This window comes from Opisthocomus hoazin, chromosome 7 (assembly GCF_030867145.1).
Source record: "Opisthocomus hoazin isolate bOpiHoa1 chromosome 7, bOpiHoa1.hap1, whole genome shotgun sequence".
NCBI classification, from domain to species: domain Eukaryota; kingdom Metazoa; phylum Chordata; class Aves; order Opisthocomiformes; family Opisthocomidae; genus Opisthocomus; species Opisthocomus hoazin.
The window spans coordinates 23,451,434-23,470,149 of NC_134420.1; the positions used below are offsets into that span (position 1 = coordinate 23,451,434).

Consider the following 18,716-nt stretch of genomic DNA (forward strand, 5'->3'; position numbering starts at 1 on the left):
TTTGTCTGGAGATGAGCATGAAAATATTTAATCAGGTGAAACAGAGATCAGAAAGAATAGACACATCCCCTTGTTCCTAAATAGGAACTGATCTCCCATTTAAACCTAGATTTAATCTGATTGTCAGCAAAAGCAGTGAGACTTATTTCAACGGTTTCCTTACTGTGCTGTTTCCCTTCATCACTTCTAACTAGCCATTGCCACAGTTGTCAGTACATTATGGCTTTGTCCCAAACAGCTCATTACAATAGACAAATACAAGCAAAGATGGGGTACTGCAGCTGTTGAATGTCCTCATTTCTTGCAGAGGTACCAGGAAACTAGTGAAAAAAAAAAAAAAGACACACCCTGAGCTTTCTGCACAAGAGCATGCACTTCTCAGCATCATTAGAAAAATATCCATTTTTTTTTTCTAGGAGTATCCTCCTCTGGCCGCCTTCTCAACTTGTACAGCAATGAATGAGCACTTCTTCCTTTTTTTCGTCCTCCTTTCGCCATCAGACTACACTAGTCTCTTGCACATCTGTTTTCTTTTTCTTCCCTTTTTCTGCTTTTCATGTTTAAGCTGTTGGGAGTAACTTCCTTTGCATATCCAGAAGACAACGGACAGCTTCTTCAACATGCATGTAGAAAAAGCCTCTGAAAGCTGGTTGGTTAGCATCACCATTCATTTTCATAAGTAACTTTGAGGGTGTGTCTGCATTACAAGAAAAGTATGTGCTCAGGCTCATGGTGGTGCTCAGGCCTTAAATACACACCTTTAATTTTTACAGTCATATCCTAAGGTAAAGGTAGCCCTATTCTAGAAAATTTGCATAGCTTTCCTCAGTCCTGTGCTCTGTCATCAGACGTTAAGGAGGATCTGCTTCCACACGTGAAAGTTCAGAGCCAAAGAGCATCACCTCAGAATGTTGTGATACCATCAGCCTGATCCAGAAATTCCATCACATGTACAGGATTAAGACATCACTTGCAGATTTCTTTGTAGCTTCCAAATCTGATTTGCATGCTGCTTCTAGACCCTCAGTATTCATTACCTTTCTCTGTCTCTACGATTCCCAGAAGCATCTCCAAAAACTCTCTGAATGGGTTTTGCATCATAAATATGTTGGGTCAACAAAGTTACTACATACTAAAGAAAGTAAAATAGCTTCCTTTTTGGGGATAGCAAGGAAGGACAAATTCTTCCACAATATTCTACACACAGATTGCAAGAAAAATTATCCATGAAAGACTTCTACATGGTACACAATGCGAGTCATGCACATAAGTACCAAACAGATTTGAGCAACCAGAATATGAAGTGCTGTTTGAAGTGTTTTAAACAAACAGTACAGAGAGGTAAAAGTCAGCTTCTGTCCCTCAAATGCACACGTGATACTCAGAGCCAGCGGGGATCTACTGATAAAGATGAGCTTCTTCAATAGTTAAGGCCTCCCAGTTGGTAGAAGGATCAAAGCATGGCTCTATTATGTGCTGAAATATTCTAGATAGAAGGAAATTATGATTTTTCTGCTTATAATCAAACAAGGCGAAGGAGTATACCAGAATTATATCCCTTTCAGACACCCCATCTTCAGTAATAATTAGTGTTGTTATTTCCTGGGCAACTGTTTTGAAGGTTGTTTCTCAGGCCTGATTTCATCAGAATCTCTGACTTTTTTTTTTTCCAAATTAACTGCTGCTAGTATGGTAGTTAGCAATTCCCGATAGTTAAATCCCTAGAGATAGGGACTGGGTAGAACTTACTCAGCAAAGAAACAGATCTTCTATTTATTTACCTCTTCATGCTGAACAATCATGCCAGTCAGATCTAAGCACTACCAGCTTACAGAAGAGATGCTGATCCCGGCTACAGCACAGTGTGTAGGCATCTTACTGAGAGAGGTGCACTAGCTTAGGCTATGACTGTCTTCCAAGCTTTACAAGCCATTTTGTTGATTTTTACTGTATTTTAATTTTTTCAACCTGATTGCAAATTCCAATGCCATATTATATTCAGTATTATCAAATCACATTTTCCCTTTAATTATTTTTTTAAAAGTTCTTTATACCTTTCTGACTGGATGGAAAGCTGATTGTTGCAACGTACTCTCAGGGGAGTGACTGCTGACACTGGCTTCTTCATCTAGTGACTGTGACAGGGAGGGACTATTGCTTTTGTCAAGAGGAATTACAAGCTTCTGGGCATCCAGTTCAGTGGAACTCTCACAGACCTACAAATCACAATTAAGAATTTGTGTTTTCAAAATCTCAGAAAGAATAATGGTAACAAATTCACATCAATTCACAGCATACACAACATGACAAGACTGGTAAAGACTCTAAAGGAAAAAAGATGTTCAAAGTAACCCTAAGTAGAGAGGTAAATGAATACAGAAAGATTTCTCTCAAACATTAATGAATTTGAAAAAAAAAAAAAAATCAATAAAGCTGCTGAAATGTACAGCTATTCCAAAAGCTTGCAGCCTGCCCCAACAAGTAAGCCACTCAGAGCTATTCATGGTGGTAACTCCACAGAATTTACACAATGGGAAGTTCCAGCCACCTTTCCACTGCAACCCCCACTGTTCTGAATGAGTTTCAAATCCACTTTATTGTGCACCTTATCTGCCTTGTGGATTGGATGCTCACCACCAAACACTGTCCCATTTTCAGAAGCAGGATTCTTACCAATAGAGGAAAAGGGAAGATATTAGCCCTGCTGACTAACAGAACAGCATGGATGAATGCTGATGAAAATCTCAAAGGACATGGTGCAGTAGCAAGAGCAGTTACTAGTAAAATGGGAAATAACTCTCAAACCGAAAAAAGTGTGCTTCACTCTCTTTTCACTAATCATTCAGATTCAAACAGGAATCATTTTTAAGGACTTAGAGCTTAATGTTTCCAGTAAAAAGGAGTTGAAATGGAGAGTGAGACTACTGCAGTCCTCCAGTTAACTCTTCACAAAGGAGAAATAATGGTGCTTTTATTCTCCCACCTGCTGCTTACCTTCTCTATTTAGAGATTCAGATCTTCATGATCCAGGTTGTTTATACAGCATGATATAGAAAATTTTGGCCCAATCTGCATGAGGCATGAAGCCTCTGCTGAACACAAACATTGACAAGACAACAATAGAAAGTTCAATCAACTACATGAAATCTCAAAAGTGTCTCCCATTTCTGAGCTTACACTGACTAAACACAACAGGAAAGAACTTTTAGAGAACTTACTTGTGTTTCATCTTGGATTTGTTGCTGAACTGGGGCTGGCTGCCTCACTATGTAGTTGATTTGACCAACTATGGTCTGTTGAACATGCTGAGGTGGCTTGGTTTGATTCAGTTGCAAACTGGACTGTCCTTGGGCCTGCAGAAGAAGCTCCAGGTCCTTTTTCATCTCCTCCAGTTCAAACTGGTGGTGCATTATGTCCAAGCTCTGCTGGATGACTTGTTTGTGGGTGTTCTCAGTCTGACTTGATGGTGGCGACGCTGGTGGCAGCTGCTGCTGCTGTGGTGGCTGCTGCAGGTGGTTAGATTTTACCTTCTGGAGATGACCAAGTTGCACTTGCACAGTTGATGTCTTCAAAGAAGCCTGTGTGTGGAATGGCTGTGGATGGCTCGTGTGAACTTGCTGAGCCTCATGAGATACAACAGCATAACCCAGGGGTGCAGTCTGCTGGGATGGTAAGTGCTTTCCCATCCTTCTGGACACATTCTCTGTCTCTGACTGTGACTGCTGTTGCAGCTCAGACTGTGTTAGCTTCATAGGCTGGGGGGCACCCCTTTGCTCTTTGTCATGACCTTTCTCAATGTCATGTTGTGGCACGCTGTACTGCAGAGCAAAGTGCTGCTGATGCACTTCTGGAGGCTGTCGAAAATTCTGATGGCAGTTTATGTCTTGGTGAGAAGGCTGAGCTTTGTGTGGGTGAGGTACACTGAGACAGTACGAGCAACAAGCAGACGCAGGGCACGGAACTGCAGGTGGAAACTGATGTGGCTGGCTATTCACAGGCTCCAGCTGTGATGCTGGTGAACGGTGCCCATGATACAAGGAGGTCTGTAATCCTTGCACATTTCCACAGAGTAGCACATCTGAGTGAGGAATGTGTCCACCTTCCATAGTGAAACATCCTGGAAAAAACAGCAAATTTACTCCCTCCTACGAGCTTGACAAATTTACACAACAAAAACTGTGAATGATGGCCATTTCCTTGTCTTCATTTCAAATATAAAAGATATTCAAATATCCCATCCAAACAGTCCTTCATAATACCTTGAAGACAAATTTTTCAATATTTATCAGTGATTTAAAATCACACTAAATTCCCACTGATGTCAGTGGAACTCATTGTTGAGTTACCAGTAAATGCTTTGAAAAATTGACCTTAACTTATTTTAACTGATGGATGTGGCTTATACTTTCACTTTTTACTAAAGTATGAGCATATCTTCTTATCCATAAGCACAGGTACAAAAGACTGCTTTGAGGCTGAAAGTGACAAAATAAAGAAGATTGATATTATCCAGGTGAGAATCATAGAAGCTAGAAATAGAAGTTACCTATGAACTGATCTTGTCCATGCTTTTAGTCAAGAGAAGATTATTCCCTATAATACTTCTGATAGTGTTTTACCCCATCTAGTATTAAATATCTTAAAATTGGAAGAAAACCAATCTTTTAGATCATTGATCAGCCCACCAAACTCAATTTACTGTAAAAACCCACTGCATTTGGGAAATTTACAGCTGATGGGAAACAACGTCACTGTATGCACATTCATATATAAATAACACTGTAATCATCATGCAGTCAATGTCTTAAAGCCATCTTTGTGTCTGTTAATTGTAAGTGCCTCAAGCACTGCTCAGGTCCCTTGGCCGCTAAGATACTAAAGGATCTGAGGAGCACGGGCACAACTGAGCCCAGCTGCTCCTGGATAAGGCAGAGGAGAGAGCACAAGGCCCACTGCAGATGCTCCATTTCACCCAGGGTACTCCTTACATGACTGGCAGAATAACAGGATTGTCGTTACAGAGCTATTGCTTGCTGGGACGGAACTGAATTTCAAGTACACTGGGCAAAGTCAAGGCTGTTTTATAGCCAATGATGCTACATTTTAAGTAATTTCAGTTAAAAATTATTTGTTTAGTCCTGCACAGCGTTTCCACTAAGCTAGTAGTTGTGCTCTTACACAGTGATTTTATAAGACCATTAAAGACTGTATTTATCGAGTGTATTTTTTGAATATTTATAAGGTAATATTTATATAAAACGATGTCTTTTAATAGATGAATTGATATAACTGCAGGGAAAAACAGGACAGTTCAGCCACACTAGCTTTTCTTCAGGACGTGACAAGAGGTACAATACCGGAAGTCAAAAAAAAAAAGGAGAGCACTTTAAGGAAAATATTATATTGTGTATATGTGTCTTGTCTAGCTTTGGACACTTGCTTAATAAACAATAACATATTTTTCTTACCCAGACTGGACAGTTGTTTAGTCCAGTAGGAGGGATCCCAAGTAAATCTGATCTTCAGAGGAGGGCCTAGGTCTGTGTTACAGTTGGTCTCTAACAAACGCTGGATCTGAAATACAATCTGGTAATAAATAAAAGGACGATGATTTTATTCATGATTATAAGATCATGAAAAGTGTTTTATCTGAGAAACATTTCCTTAAAATAGTTCTCACATTTCCTGCACAATTTCAATTTACTGAGAAAAAAAGTATTGCTCTTACCAGTTCTTTACTGAAGAGAAATGGGATGCTGTTTTTACTGCACACTGCCCAGCTGACGAAGTTCTGCACATGTTCTACCTGTCTGCTTAACATCACAACACCTTGAAGCTGTTGCTCCAATTTCTGCTTCCTTTCACTGGTGATTTTCTGTTGATAGTGTGAATCAGTAGAAGATAGGTGTCATTCTTTAGACACACATAATGCATACAATCATTGGCACTGCATTATGCATTATTTACAGGGACACTATTATTTAAAATCTCTTTAAACCACCAATCATAAAAAGAAAGCAAATCCTATTCAACAGATGTCTGAATTCAGGAAGAACAATGACTTCTCCAAGCTCAAACAACCTACATCATTCTGGCCTTGGTTTAACAGAATAATGTAACCCAAGAAAGCTCTAGAAGTTGGATCGAATTTGCAGCTGGACCACTTTGTCTCTTACAATACACAACAGAACAGACCCAAGAAAAAAAAGATATAGAAAGAGGGGAAGCATGCAACATTTCCTCAGAATGGCCTTCCAGTCTCCAGCAATTCATGATTTAGGGACCACAAAGACAGAGGCTACATTATCACCCTCAGTGTATTTTTCTATTAATTTGTCTCATTAATTTGGAACCCCTGCACAATATCTTGCAGCAAGGAGTTCCACATTTATTTACCATTTATGTGAAGAGCTATCTGCCTTGTTTGATTTGAATCCGGCACCTCTCGATTTCATCTGATGTCCCCTGCATACACTTGAACAGAGCACCGTGCATATACCTCAAGTGTATGCACAGTTCAGTTGTGGTTATCGGTAACTCAAACTCTGAAATGTTGTCAACACATATGAATGCTGAATTCACTTAATGTTTAATAATACTGAAATGAGAACATAAATTTCTCTTTTTTGTAAAGCTATTTAGCTGAGTAGCCATATTTGAGTCAAATACACAAGTTCAAAGATAACCAGAACATGCCGAGTGCCCTGTTTTTCCAAAACCGGCTAAAATTACCCAAGAATAAGTAAGAACTGGAAATTCTGATCAGATCTGACAGCATTTTTTTGTGCTTAGCACATTTCAAAATAAAATCATACATACTTCAACTGGACATCTAAAAACTGAAGAGTCAGAACTGCAGGCTCTACTACAGGAAGTAGACCAGAGGATCATTTTCAAAACAGGATATTAAATGTGCTGCTAGTGATCTTCTACAAATTAAACATTAAAACCAGAAGCTGGTTTGTTTTGTTTGTACTCACAATGTGCACACGTATTCTTTGTAACTGCATTAGAAAATGTGGTTAACTCATGATAAGTAAACACTTACCACTTCATCCTAAAACTTTGTCAACCATTGATTCCACTTAAAACTCTTCAGAAAAAAAAAGAAATATTTGAAAACATAAGCAAAGGGACAAACAGTCTATATTCTTTCCTTTGGCACTGGGATTAAATTTAATTTAGTTTAATTTCCCAAGGCATAAAAGAAACTAGCCTTACTTACTTCAAGTTGTTCAAGAAGGATGTTTGTTCGTTTATTGATTTCATTCATCAAAACCATCTTGGCCATTTTTATTTGATTTTCTACCTTTTTGTATAAATGTTTTACTTCAAGCAACCTGTGGGTAAGAGATACACATCCCTGGATGAGACAACTGGTATGCCATTTATTCAGAACTTAGTAGTTGTTTGTTTCAAGAACCGACCTAGCTACAGACAGAGAACTCCAATGAAAGTTGTACCATTTTCCGTAAGTTCTCCCACACTTCTCTTCAAGCATGCTAATGATGATTATGTCTCTCAAACATCATGCCAAGAACAGTCTTACGTTGTTTGTCAACAAACACACACAGAAACCATGTCCAAACAACTTTCACTTTATACTAGAGTATAAATAGATCTATACTCTTTCAATGTCTTTGAAATGGTTTTAGTAATGCAGGAGAGATCCAACAGCTAACAAACACATAATCAGTAGCCAAAATCCAGTTCACATAATTAAATATTTTCATTTTTATACTAGTCTTGATTGGAATTGCAGCTTGTTTTGAGGTTTCTTGAAGAAATAAGGTATTTTGAAACTAGTCTTTATTTCTAATCTGTTCAAATTCTAGTTCAGAAACAGCAGATTATACAAAGAAATCTTAACTCTGCAGTCAGTTGTCACATGCCTTATAAACCATGTATTAAAAATCATGTATTCCAAACCATGGATTACAATGCCATGACTTGTCAGTGCCACTTAGACATGAATTTGATATTTTTAATCTTCCTATTATTTCCTTCCTCCAAAAAAAAAAAAAAAAAGCATCTCCAATTACTTCTGTTAACCTACTTTTAGTGAAAGTAATCTTTTTACCGATCACCCACTTTCATGGAAAAAAAATGCATAACAATTACCTGTCTTCAATCTGTTTAGCTGAAACCTGAATCCCATTTTTTTTCTCTTCCACTTTAGTTATGACATTTTCCAGGATCACTCTCTGACTTTGCAGAGCTTCCTCAAGATGTCTGAACCTGTGAAAGAAGGGGTAAAATTCTCACATTGTGTTTTTTTCTGTTGATAAGCAATCAACTTGTCAATTGGTAAGTTTAGGTGACTAGCTGCCTTAATGCCTGTCTGGACACGGTCCTCTGCTTCTTTCCTACTACAAATGATCTCTGCAACAGCTAAACTTTATCACCCCTCACACAGGCAGGCTCATCTCACAAAAAGTCTCTCTGTCACTCTCTATAGTTAATTCCTCAAATGGCTCACACACTTCCACAGGCAAGCAGCATGCTTAAGTGTTGGTAACTCTAGTCTTGTACAGTCATGACGTCTTTGATAAAGACAAGCAGAAGAATTTGAACCACACTAAGTAGAGTTCAACTTGTGCCTTTAAGCACAATCACGAGGTGCTATATGCACGGATACATAGTATCTGGGCAGACATTGTGATTGGGAAGGTACACACTGCTGAGAGCACCAAGTGATTCTGTGAGGGCAGTAACCCACGTGTTACACTGCTTGGGCGTATAAGGCAACTGAACCGAGTTTGCTGCGGCTTTTAAGTTTGGACTAGCCTGCAATTTCATCTGACTGGAAATGCAAATGAACAGTTTTAAATCTCAACCAGCTACAGATTTAGACAGGGTTATGATTAAGCGATCAGTGTGTGGTACCTGTGTTCCTTATGCTCTGTCAGAAGGCAGCTGCGGCACGTAAGGGTATCACAGGTCTCACAAAACAGCTTGAGTGGCTCTTGAGTGTGCGCTGGACAAAACATGGAAAACTTGTTTGCTTCATCTCCAGTTGCTGAGGAATAAAAAGCAATGGTGTCACTGACAAGGATTGCTATTACAGTTCAGAAAAAGAGTTGCCAAACTCACACAGTGTTATTGAAAGTCTTGATGTTATTTTGAGAAGACCCAGACCCTGGAACCATCCGATTATATGGAGCAGGGTTTGTTTATATTATTTTCGTGGCATTATACATTCTCAAACTGAGCACATCAAAGGAGCACATTAGAAACAAGTCATCAAACCAAATTCATGTTGTCTGCTAAATTCTGATAAATTTTAAATATCTGTCATGATTTTGGGCACCTGCCTCATGACTTTGAATGCCCTGGTCTGGCAAACCAGTCAGCAAAACTGTATTGTAAAATGTAGAAAAGCAAATATATTAAATACACCTGAAGTCACAGCAGAAGCAAGGAAATCCTTTGATCTTAAAAAGTCACATGGGGAACTGTTTTTCAAATTTGTAGTTGTCGTAGATGCAGTACATAAACTTCAGCAGCTAGAGGATATTAATATTAGGCATTAAAACCTGTTCTTAAGAGGATCTGTTCTGTCTGAACCTGAGGAAGAATTTCTTCCCTCTGAGGGTGACGGAGCCCTGGCACAGGCTGCCCAGGGAGGCTGTGGAGTCTCCTTCTCTGGAGATCTTCAAGACCCGCCTGGACAAGTTCCTCTACAGCCTACTGTAGGTGACCCTGCTTCAGCAGGGGGGTTGGACTAGATGACCCACAGAGGTCCCTTCCAACCCCTACCATTCTGTGATTCTGTGATCTCTTGAATAATTAACAGAAAGTTATAAATCTCTGTTCTTCTGACCAGTTGATGTCAACTTTGGAAAAGCAATCTCATCTTGGCTAATAGAGTCCTCCCTCAACTCTTATAATTATGCAATGCCTCAAACTTTGATTTTATAGGTTCTTACTCAACTTTGGGAGACTGAAAGAAAGGGAAAGTTACCAGATGTTGCAGAATGCTATGGAGGCAAATAATAAAATAAAATTTTCCAAACAAGAATGGACCTGCTTTCAATACCAAGAAGCCCTCACAGGGAATCTCCTACCAGCAGCATTCATTTTGTGGGTCTTTACTTCAGATTCACAACGGCTAAGTCAGTAGCAAAAAAAATCAGGCTACTTTAAAATTGTTTTCTTTTACACAACACGGCATTTTTCTGCCCCAGCCTAATCCTGCTCCTCCCCATGCCCTTAACTTCTAAGTACGAATTTGAATGAAGGGTGAAGTTCTCAAAAATCCCATGAACTTGGCACATCTGCAGCATGACCTCAGGAGTCACCAGGCTAAAGGTGCTGCCTGGCAGCCAGCTCAGCCATTCAGCAGGCAGCCGATGGCCCAGGAAGGAAGCCAGAGGATGAGCAGTGTAAGCGGATGGTGAACTGTGACAGAGCGCTGCAGGTTCTGCGTGGCACGGGGTGATCAGGTGTGTTACACAGAGCACGGGCATCAGGAAGGAAGAAGCCGAAAGCAAGGTTTCGCAGGGAAGCCAGGCTCCTTTAGTTCTGCCACTCAAGAAAGAAACTGTTTATCAAAACGAATAGGAATAGGCAGGATTCAATGTGTTTGGTGTCATTTCTTTTTTCTACTTTACTTCATTTCAGACCCAGGGAATCTTGCAGTTTTCAGACAACAAAAGAAAGTCTGACCCTTGTAAAGCAAATGGCAAAGACAGAACAGTTTAAAGGTGCAAGATCAATGGGACAGAGAGTCTCTCAATGGTTGCAAGGGCCTACAAAGATGGTGGCTGTTGTTCAGAAGCACCATACACAGACTGAATGTAGCTACCGAATCTGAAAGCAGAAGATGTTTTATTTCCAGAAAACAAAACAAAATAAACAAACAAAAAAATCAGCCTGAGTTCTAGTTATCCTAGTATTTTCTTTGTTTGACATATCCTGAGGGGATATCTATGTCCTGAATAAATAATATATACATAAATAATAATAATTTTAAAAGCACAGATTACACCCCCAAGCAATTTTTAGATTGACTACCCTATATGTACACCATCAACCTCTTTCAATTTTTTTTCAGCACACAGAATTTAGGACTAAAAAGATGAGAAAGCATTTTAGTTCATGTGTGTGTGTCTTTTAATTTATACAGCACACATAAAACCACAGCTAAGCCACAGATATATTTTCTCACCATTATTTGTCAACAATATAAGCTGGTAATCTTACTCAAAGTGAAATGAAATTATAAACAGTTGGAGCCTCAAAACCACAGTCCTTATGTTGCTATCACCTCAAGAAGAAAAACATATTGTCCATCCAGTTAGGTCATTTAAGGGGGGACTTTGGGGACTTCAGTTTATATTATTCTCTAGAAAAGATCCAGAAAACACTTAAATGTCATCTGTGCTTTTTTCTTATTACTGTTCTTACAGACTTTATTTTTTTTGTTTACACTCTATTTGTCAATGGCATATCATATCTCCAGTGCCTCAAACTCTGATGTGAATCACAGAATCACAGAATGGACTTAAAAGAACTCCATCTGTGGCAAGCATAAAGTACAGGCTTTTACAAGCAAAATCCTAAAGCCAAAAAAAAAGAAAAAAAGCATATTCAGTGGGCCACAGCTATGTTTATTCCTTGTTCTATCCTTCATCTTCCTTATGAAGAAGAATTGTGCAGCAGAAACTCTCTAGCACAAATAACTTCATATGTGAGCAAAGTGTAAACTTAAACCATTGTATAAATTTGCAAAACTCCTATTTTAGGTTATAAATTACTTATGTAAGTTTAGATTAGCGTACCGCTCAGCAGATTTCAGGTAAGGAAAATAATGAGCAGTAATAGGAGATGATGATCCTTTCTGTGTATCATCATTGTATAGGGATGAGACATATTTGCCAGGGGGCTTCATTTGTGCTTGCTGATGGCAGTATAGTACTGACACTCGGGAGCAACGTTTTTCACTCCAGGCTTAGAAAAGGAACATCCTATAGTGATCACAGCCTTTTGCTGTCTGTGACTCTCTCTCCCACACCTTGTCCATGAGCACAGGCATTGCTTGATGGTAGTCTCCTGAAGGAAATTATCCAAAGAGGACAAAATACTGAAAGGGCAAGGCCTGTTGCTGTCATAGCCGACCAAACTCCATCACTCCACTACCAAAGCCTATCACTCCACAGACTGAGAAATCACGTGGAAAAGACAGTCACTGTGAAACACAAATATCCAAAATTTTTCATAGTGTGGAATGCTGATTGTGGCAATGGCCCCAAAGTTATAGAAAAAGCACATAATCTCTCGTTGACACGTACATATCCTTCTGAGTCATATTCATACACAGAGCATGGTGTCTGTGGCACAGAGCCTGCAACTGCTCCTTGTTCAACTGAATAACAGATATGAGAAAAACTAAAATGTTAAAGTGCATCTTGAGTACCTGTGCAGCCCTTCAGGGACACAGACAGGAAGCGGTCTCCAGTTTCCTTGCCATGTTTGTGCTCCTCTGTACATGAGCTGCACAACCACTTATTGCAACTTGTACAGAGACTGTGAGCAGGTCTCTTCTCTTTACATGTGGAGCAGCTCTAAGAACAAAAAGTGCAATTACATACAAGAAAATAAATTAGCCATACAAACTGTTATCTTTAATAGCCTATGATTCAGATTGGTAGGCTTAATATTTTGCTTCCTCAGACTAATGCAATTCAAGTGATTTTAAGAGTCTGGTTGTTGCTGTAAAGGGGCACAGAAGATTTGAAGCTCTTAAATCAAATTGGCTGTCTTTCTGTGCTCTAGCACAATCAAGCATAACTGTGACATGATGCAAGAATTATTCAGCAAAATTCTAGGGTCCATGTTACATGTGAGTTTGGAAGAAATAACAACAACTTGTTTCTTGTGAACCGAAAAAGCCATGAAACTATGAAATAAGATTTGTCTGATTTCAGTTTAAGGGGGGTTAGGTTAAAAGATACTTTTGAAAATGAGTGGTGTGCTTTGTAATCACTTTCTATTAGTGTTGTACTAATTACTGATGGCTTTAACACATCAAATGAATGTACACCTTACTTTTACATATATATGTATATATATTTAGATAGATACATATAGATATTTTTACCTCAGAAAAGATAGTCTAGGTTGCCAAGTAAATATGTGAAATGTTACAGTCAAATATAGCCCATCAAAAAGTTTTTTTAATCCAGCTACTATTTCCTTTCTAATCACAACATTATGCAGAAACATTTTACCATATAATTTCACTGTCATTCATTAATTCCTGTCTGTTACTAATTATTTATTAACAATCTAAAAAAACCTATAGGCTAGAATACGCTTCTGTTTTCATATATTTGACCATAAATCAGAGCTACTTCAGCAGAGCTACTCTACACCTACATTGCTTTATTTAAAATTGGAGCTTACTCTGTTTGCTTTAGCATTGTATGAACTACTCTGTGATATAGTGCAACTGTCATAAAAATAAATGAAACACACCAATGGTAAGTCAATTTAAAAAACAATACGACATCCACTTACTATTACTGAAAAACTTAGTTCCTGTTCTCTAAAGAGCTGACCAGAAATTAGCTCAATTTGTATATTGATATCACATGTGGTGAACTGGAAACATAAGACATGGAAACACGAGAAGAACTGGAAATCTTAATTAACTATCATCTCTACTGGTTCAACAGTTTTGGAAATGCCCTTTGTTATATAGGCCATGCTGCCTGGAAGTGTCACTAAAGAGGAAATGAATAAAGCAGGACCTTAATGAAGTGGGTAATGTGATCTTTGGTGTCCAGAATGAACTCCAGAGTTAATTCAAGATAGCTGTAATGATACTTCTTTTAAAAAAAAACTTGCACTAGATATAAAATCCCTTTTTTGAAAACTCCTAATACTAATGTTTTTGACTTATCATAGCCACAGATAGGTACTAAAGGGCAGAATGAACATAGTGATGTAATTTTACCATCATCAAATCATAAAACCTTTGCCACCATCTTACCAAACTCAAACATTTCGCACGAGACTACAATATATCTACTGTACTTACTAATAATTCCTGAATATTGCTACTACTCAGGGCTACTCAGGCAACTAATAACAGAGGGCAAAATTACTTCCTATGGTGTCCTTTCTGTTGGGCATCAGCTCATCTTCAATTCAGTTCAGTTACAATTGCATCCCAGCTATTCTGATGGGAAACATGAAGAGGAGGATATAGTGGCATATACTGCATTCCATCATTTAAGCTTCATCATCTCACACTCTGAGAAACATCTTGCTTGCAAACACTTTGTAACAGGCCTTGACAGATTCCCATTTGAAAATATTCTGTAAGTTTGAGAAAATGGTGGCAGTTCAGCTGTGTCTCAGTTGGATGAGCTGATGCTTCTCCTTTTGATATCACTGATGGTGAAACTATGGCTTTAGTTTGGGGGGGGGGAGAAATAGTGGTTAAAAGACAGTAAGCAATCTTCACTGATACATGACTTGACTGTTAATAAAAAGGAAGTAAGCAAAAAAATATGAGGAAGGTTTGCAAGTCCCTCTAGGGTACTCCAATGGCTCCAGTGAGAGATCTACTTTACTGAACTGCTCTTAGGACTCCTGAGGGATTACAGAAAAGAAAAATCTTCTTTTAAAGATGGTTTGAAAAAATAATCTAGTGCTTTTGAAGACATTAGATATTCTCATCTGATTTTCTTTCTACAGAAATTCTCATTGAAAGGTAAATGATGTGAGTCATGGCAATTAAGAAATCCCAGTATGATCAGTGTGTTCTAAACATTCAGCAATATCTCATGAATTTTCTTCTTCTCTTTGAAGAGTACACGTGAATAGACCTCTTCCTGTTTCAGATAAAGTTATGTTGCACTCTTCAAGCACCTTACACCTGAAGATGTCAACACACTTGGCTTGCACTAATTTTCTAATTTCCCCAGAACACTCCATGGATTAGCTTACACATTCTTTGCTTTTTAACAGTGGAGAAAATGAAGCACAGAAATGACTCATAGGGAAGAAGTACACCCCCTCTACAGTTTTTTTGCAATGATCTCACTGGGCAAGTCACTTGCACAATTTAAAGCGGTCTCAAGCCTTCTGCATGGGACACAACTGACTTACAAATTGTTGCTGTCCCTACAGGAGTTACGAGAAGTGGAAAGATGTAACTTCTGTCCTACATTATGGAAAAAGTGTTCCCCTCCACCCAAAGGCCCTGAAACTGAATATCCAATGCAGCTATCCAGTTTACTTAGGAATTAAAAATGCAAAAAAGACAAGAGTGAGGTCCAGCAGCTGGTTCAGAAGGTTGAAGTCCAGTATCCCTGCTTCTTTGTTACTCTTCCTTTATTTTGGATCACACTTTGGATACAGAAGTCAGCAGATTACAGAATAGTTTTGATAAGATTTCACCTATTTTAACTCCCAGCTACAGGTAATACTACCTGTATTGTTGTGAAATGTGTCTTACTCATGCAAATACTAGAATACTGTTTTGTAACAGAGGGAGCAGAAATGCACACCTTTCTCTGTTCCTCCTCACAACACATAGTAACTAAAAAATTGTGAGAATAGTCATGCCTGTTAACTGCGTATTTAACAGAAATTAAATCCCTCTGCGTACAGTGTCAATACAAGGCCAAGGTAGTAATCCTATGCCTTCCAATCATCCTTTGCATCCATCCCCCAAAGAGAAACTGAAATATGATGTGACCTTTTTTATCATTAAAACAGATATTCAGAAAATGATAATTGCCCACAGGATCTAATGGGTAATTTGGTGTAACCATTCAGCCAATAGTCTGTTTCTGTTATCTTTGTGTTGAGAGCAGAAAGAGGACAAAGAGGCATCCAAGAGATTCAGTATCTTCCTAATATATTGATTGTCACAGATCCAGTCCTACACCACTAGTATCAATATTTTTTAATCATCAACTCTCTTTTAAGTATATAAAGTCAAACTCATTCTTCAAATAAAGAAGTACTATGAAGGCAGTCCATCTCTAGGAGTGAAGTAATCACTGCTGCATAAGCAAACTCTAAGAGAGTCTGTTGTTCAGTGCAAACTCTGCTCTGTTTTCAAACAGAGTTCATTTGGCAGTGCTTCAACAACTCACAAGGCACCCAGCTTAGTGGTTTTCACTTACCTTTGCCATAGCTGAACTACCAGTGGGGAAGTCCTTGAGAAGGAAATTTTCAACTACATTTCTTGCAAAGCAGGTCTGTTTGCACACACGGCAGGAAAGGATACCTGAATTTTAAAAAAAACAAAAGCACCACAAATAAAACAATGCACACCAACCTTGTGAACCAGGAAATTATATAAGCCACCCTTCAGTACTGCTGGCTTTTTTACATCACATGGACACACTTTGTTCCAGGAAACTAAGGCATTCTTCAAGCCATAAGTTACTTATGGCTAGATCTCGTCCAATACATAGGAAAGAAAAACAAAGCAACAAAACCCCTAGAAATACACTATAGATCAGTTGACTTATTTCAGTATTTATCAATGAAATCTGCATGTCCAAATTCCCATGAATCCATTAGGGCTTACAGCTGCACTTTAAACTGTATTCCCTTGTTAGAGACCTGCTTGCGCTTTCTGATACTTGCTACAGTTCTTCTAGACCAGCTTTACATTACCAAAGGTATATCAAAGCATAAAACACACATTGCCTAACACCAGTTTTACAGTGCAGCATGCTATCCAAGTGATGTGAAAGAGGAGTAACATGTTGCTAGCAGAAGCAACAAGTCAGAATAAAGGTAAAGGATAAAATAAAGCGTCCTAAATAAAAGAATTACAAGCCATCTATTAGAACAAATCCACAGGTGGCCAAACACGATCACCCCTAAAGCAAAGCAAACCAAAGCGAGCAGCAAAACCTGGCTCCACCTTCATTAGCTACTGAACGCAGCTGGGATGAATCTTACTGTTTGCCTGGGCTGAGAACTAACGGTTCAAGAAGGTGTCCATACTGTTTACCTGCATTATTGCACCTCTGCTTCATTCCTAGACTTCTTGGGCTAGGAGTTACATTTTTCTAGATGGTCTAGTGCTTTTATTTTTTTTTAAAGAGTGTGCATGTTTCTGACCACATTTCTGTAAACTACTGCAGATGTGAATCCAGTCCTTTTGAGACAATGGTGGTGTCTCAGTCTATTTTTACCTTATCTTGTCAAGCCTTTTTTTTATCGAAGTTTTTCCATTCTGTTGAGAACAGAATTTCAGCGCTGTGCCCACCTTGCCAAGTGATCTGTTTATGATAACTAACAGCAGTATTTTCCATGACTAAACGATGCAAACCTCACTTTAAGCAAGCTTTTAAAAGCAAGATCAATGACAACTTTCTACTGGACTGACAGTGTTCAATGTGCTCTTTTCCTTAACTGAAATTATTTTTGAGTAAGGAGAGTGGCCTGTAGATCAATTAAATCTTCAGTTGTCTATTCTTCTTTGCATTCGACAGTTATCAGAGACTTTCATGTTTTCCTGATGCTTAGTATTACCTGCCCTTAGGACCTGGCTCCTGCCGTCCCTGGCCAGGTGCACAATTCTAACTCTGAATGTCTACCTTTTTCAGAACTGGGCTACTGTTATTTTAACAGCAGGTTTAGGTCTTTTTTAGCCCAAATCTTGTTATAAAAGCACAAGTGTATTTTTTACTATTTTCCAAGGTTGCATTTACAACAGAACTGTAATTTGGGGGCGCAAGTGGCAGGGTCTACCTCACAGTTGTTTAACTGCACATTTCATACAACACTGAGTGTTCATGTGGATGCAAGAAGGAACAGGCGGTATCCACAGGTGCCTGTGCTACTCAGCGACAAGTCACCCCGGGGAACAGGGCAACACAAGCAATTGCCAATGCTTTGCTTGTCTGCTGAGCATGTAACTTGAGTCTTGTTTAAATGTGTTCTGGTGACAGGAGTTCACAAAGAGGCTAAAAACTCATTTGACAAAGATGCCCACAATGGCAGAAAGATATAGAAGTCTTTTAAACTCTTCCTCTACTTTGCATCCTTAACAAAAGGAGTGCAGCTGAAAAGGCATCTTACTTACCTACAGTATTTGTAGCTAATCACCTTCACAAGTTACACCCTAGGACAACAGAGAGCTTTTATGCTAGTCACACTGAAACCTCTCCCTGCTTTCCCAAATGATGCTTATGTGTGTCTTTTAGATATCCGTTAACAGCTCGGTACTCTAGAGAAATGTAAAACAGCAGGAGCACTGCAATACCTGAGACAAGATGTTTTATACAGACAGGCCCTCCCACTCCTTGTAAGTGGTGCATGCTACAAGCATCAGTGAATTGTACAGCTAATTCCTACAAAGTGAAAGAGATTTTTAAGTTTCCCTGTGAGCACCTTATAAAGTGACACAGTTATAACAGCAGCAGAAATAGAGACACAGATACATTTTGATTGATAAGCTAGGAAGCAAAATACCTACTTTGCAAGCAGTTTCTCAAATAAGCCTCACAGGACATGCTCTAATTCTTGGTGCAGTCAATAGGAAACCATCTACTGACTTACAGGGAATTGCCTCCAGCCCTTTGAGACTTTGAACCAGTTTCTTACTCCCATAACAGCATTGCCCAAGTAGTGCCAGTTCTTGGTCTGGCTAATACAGAGAGAAAACCTCCACACTGAGACTACGTAATATGCCACAAATTGACCAAAGGGGAAATTATCAACAGGTTACTTTCAGA

At 38.8% G+C, this 18,716-nt stretch overlaps 1 protein-coding gene across 1 annotated transcript in view; it reads right to left on the reverse strand.

Annotated features, from left to right (window-relative positions):
• The window catches only part of TRIM66 (tripartite motif containing 66), a 44,118-nt gene that overhangs the window by 17,149 nt on the left and 8,253 nt on the right, over positions 1 to 18,716 (reverse strand). The window contains exons 2-10 of the mRNA XM_009935255.2: positions 16,146 to 16,249; positions 12,419 to 12,566; positions 8,887 to 9,019; positions 8,122 to 8,238; positions 7,226 to 7,340; positions 5,729 to 5,875; positions 5,469 to 5,586; positions 3,219 to 4,117; positions 2,055 to 2,216 (exon numbers count right to left, since the gene is read on the reverse strand). Coding sequence (XP_009933557.1) covers positions 2,055 to 2,216; positions 3,219 to 4,117; positions 5,469 to 5,586; positions 5,729 to 5,875; positions 7,226 to 7,340; positions 8,122 to 8,238; positions 8,887 to 9,019; positions 12,419 to 12,566; positions 16,146 to 16,249 — 1,943 coding nt within the window. The remainder of the gene's footprint in view (positions 1 to 2,054; positions 2,217 to 3,218; positions 4,118 to 5,468; positions 5,587 to 5,728; positions 5,876 to 7,225; positions 7,341 to 8,121; positions 8,239 to 8,886; positions 9,020 to 12,418; positions 12,567 to 16,145; positions 16,250 to 18,716) is intronic.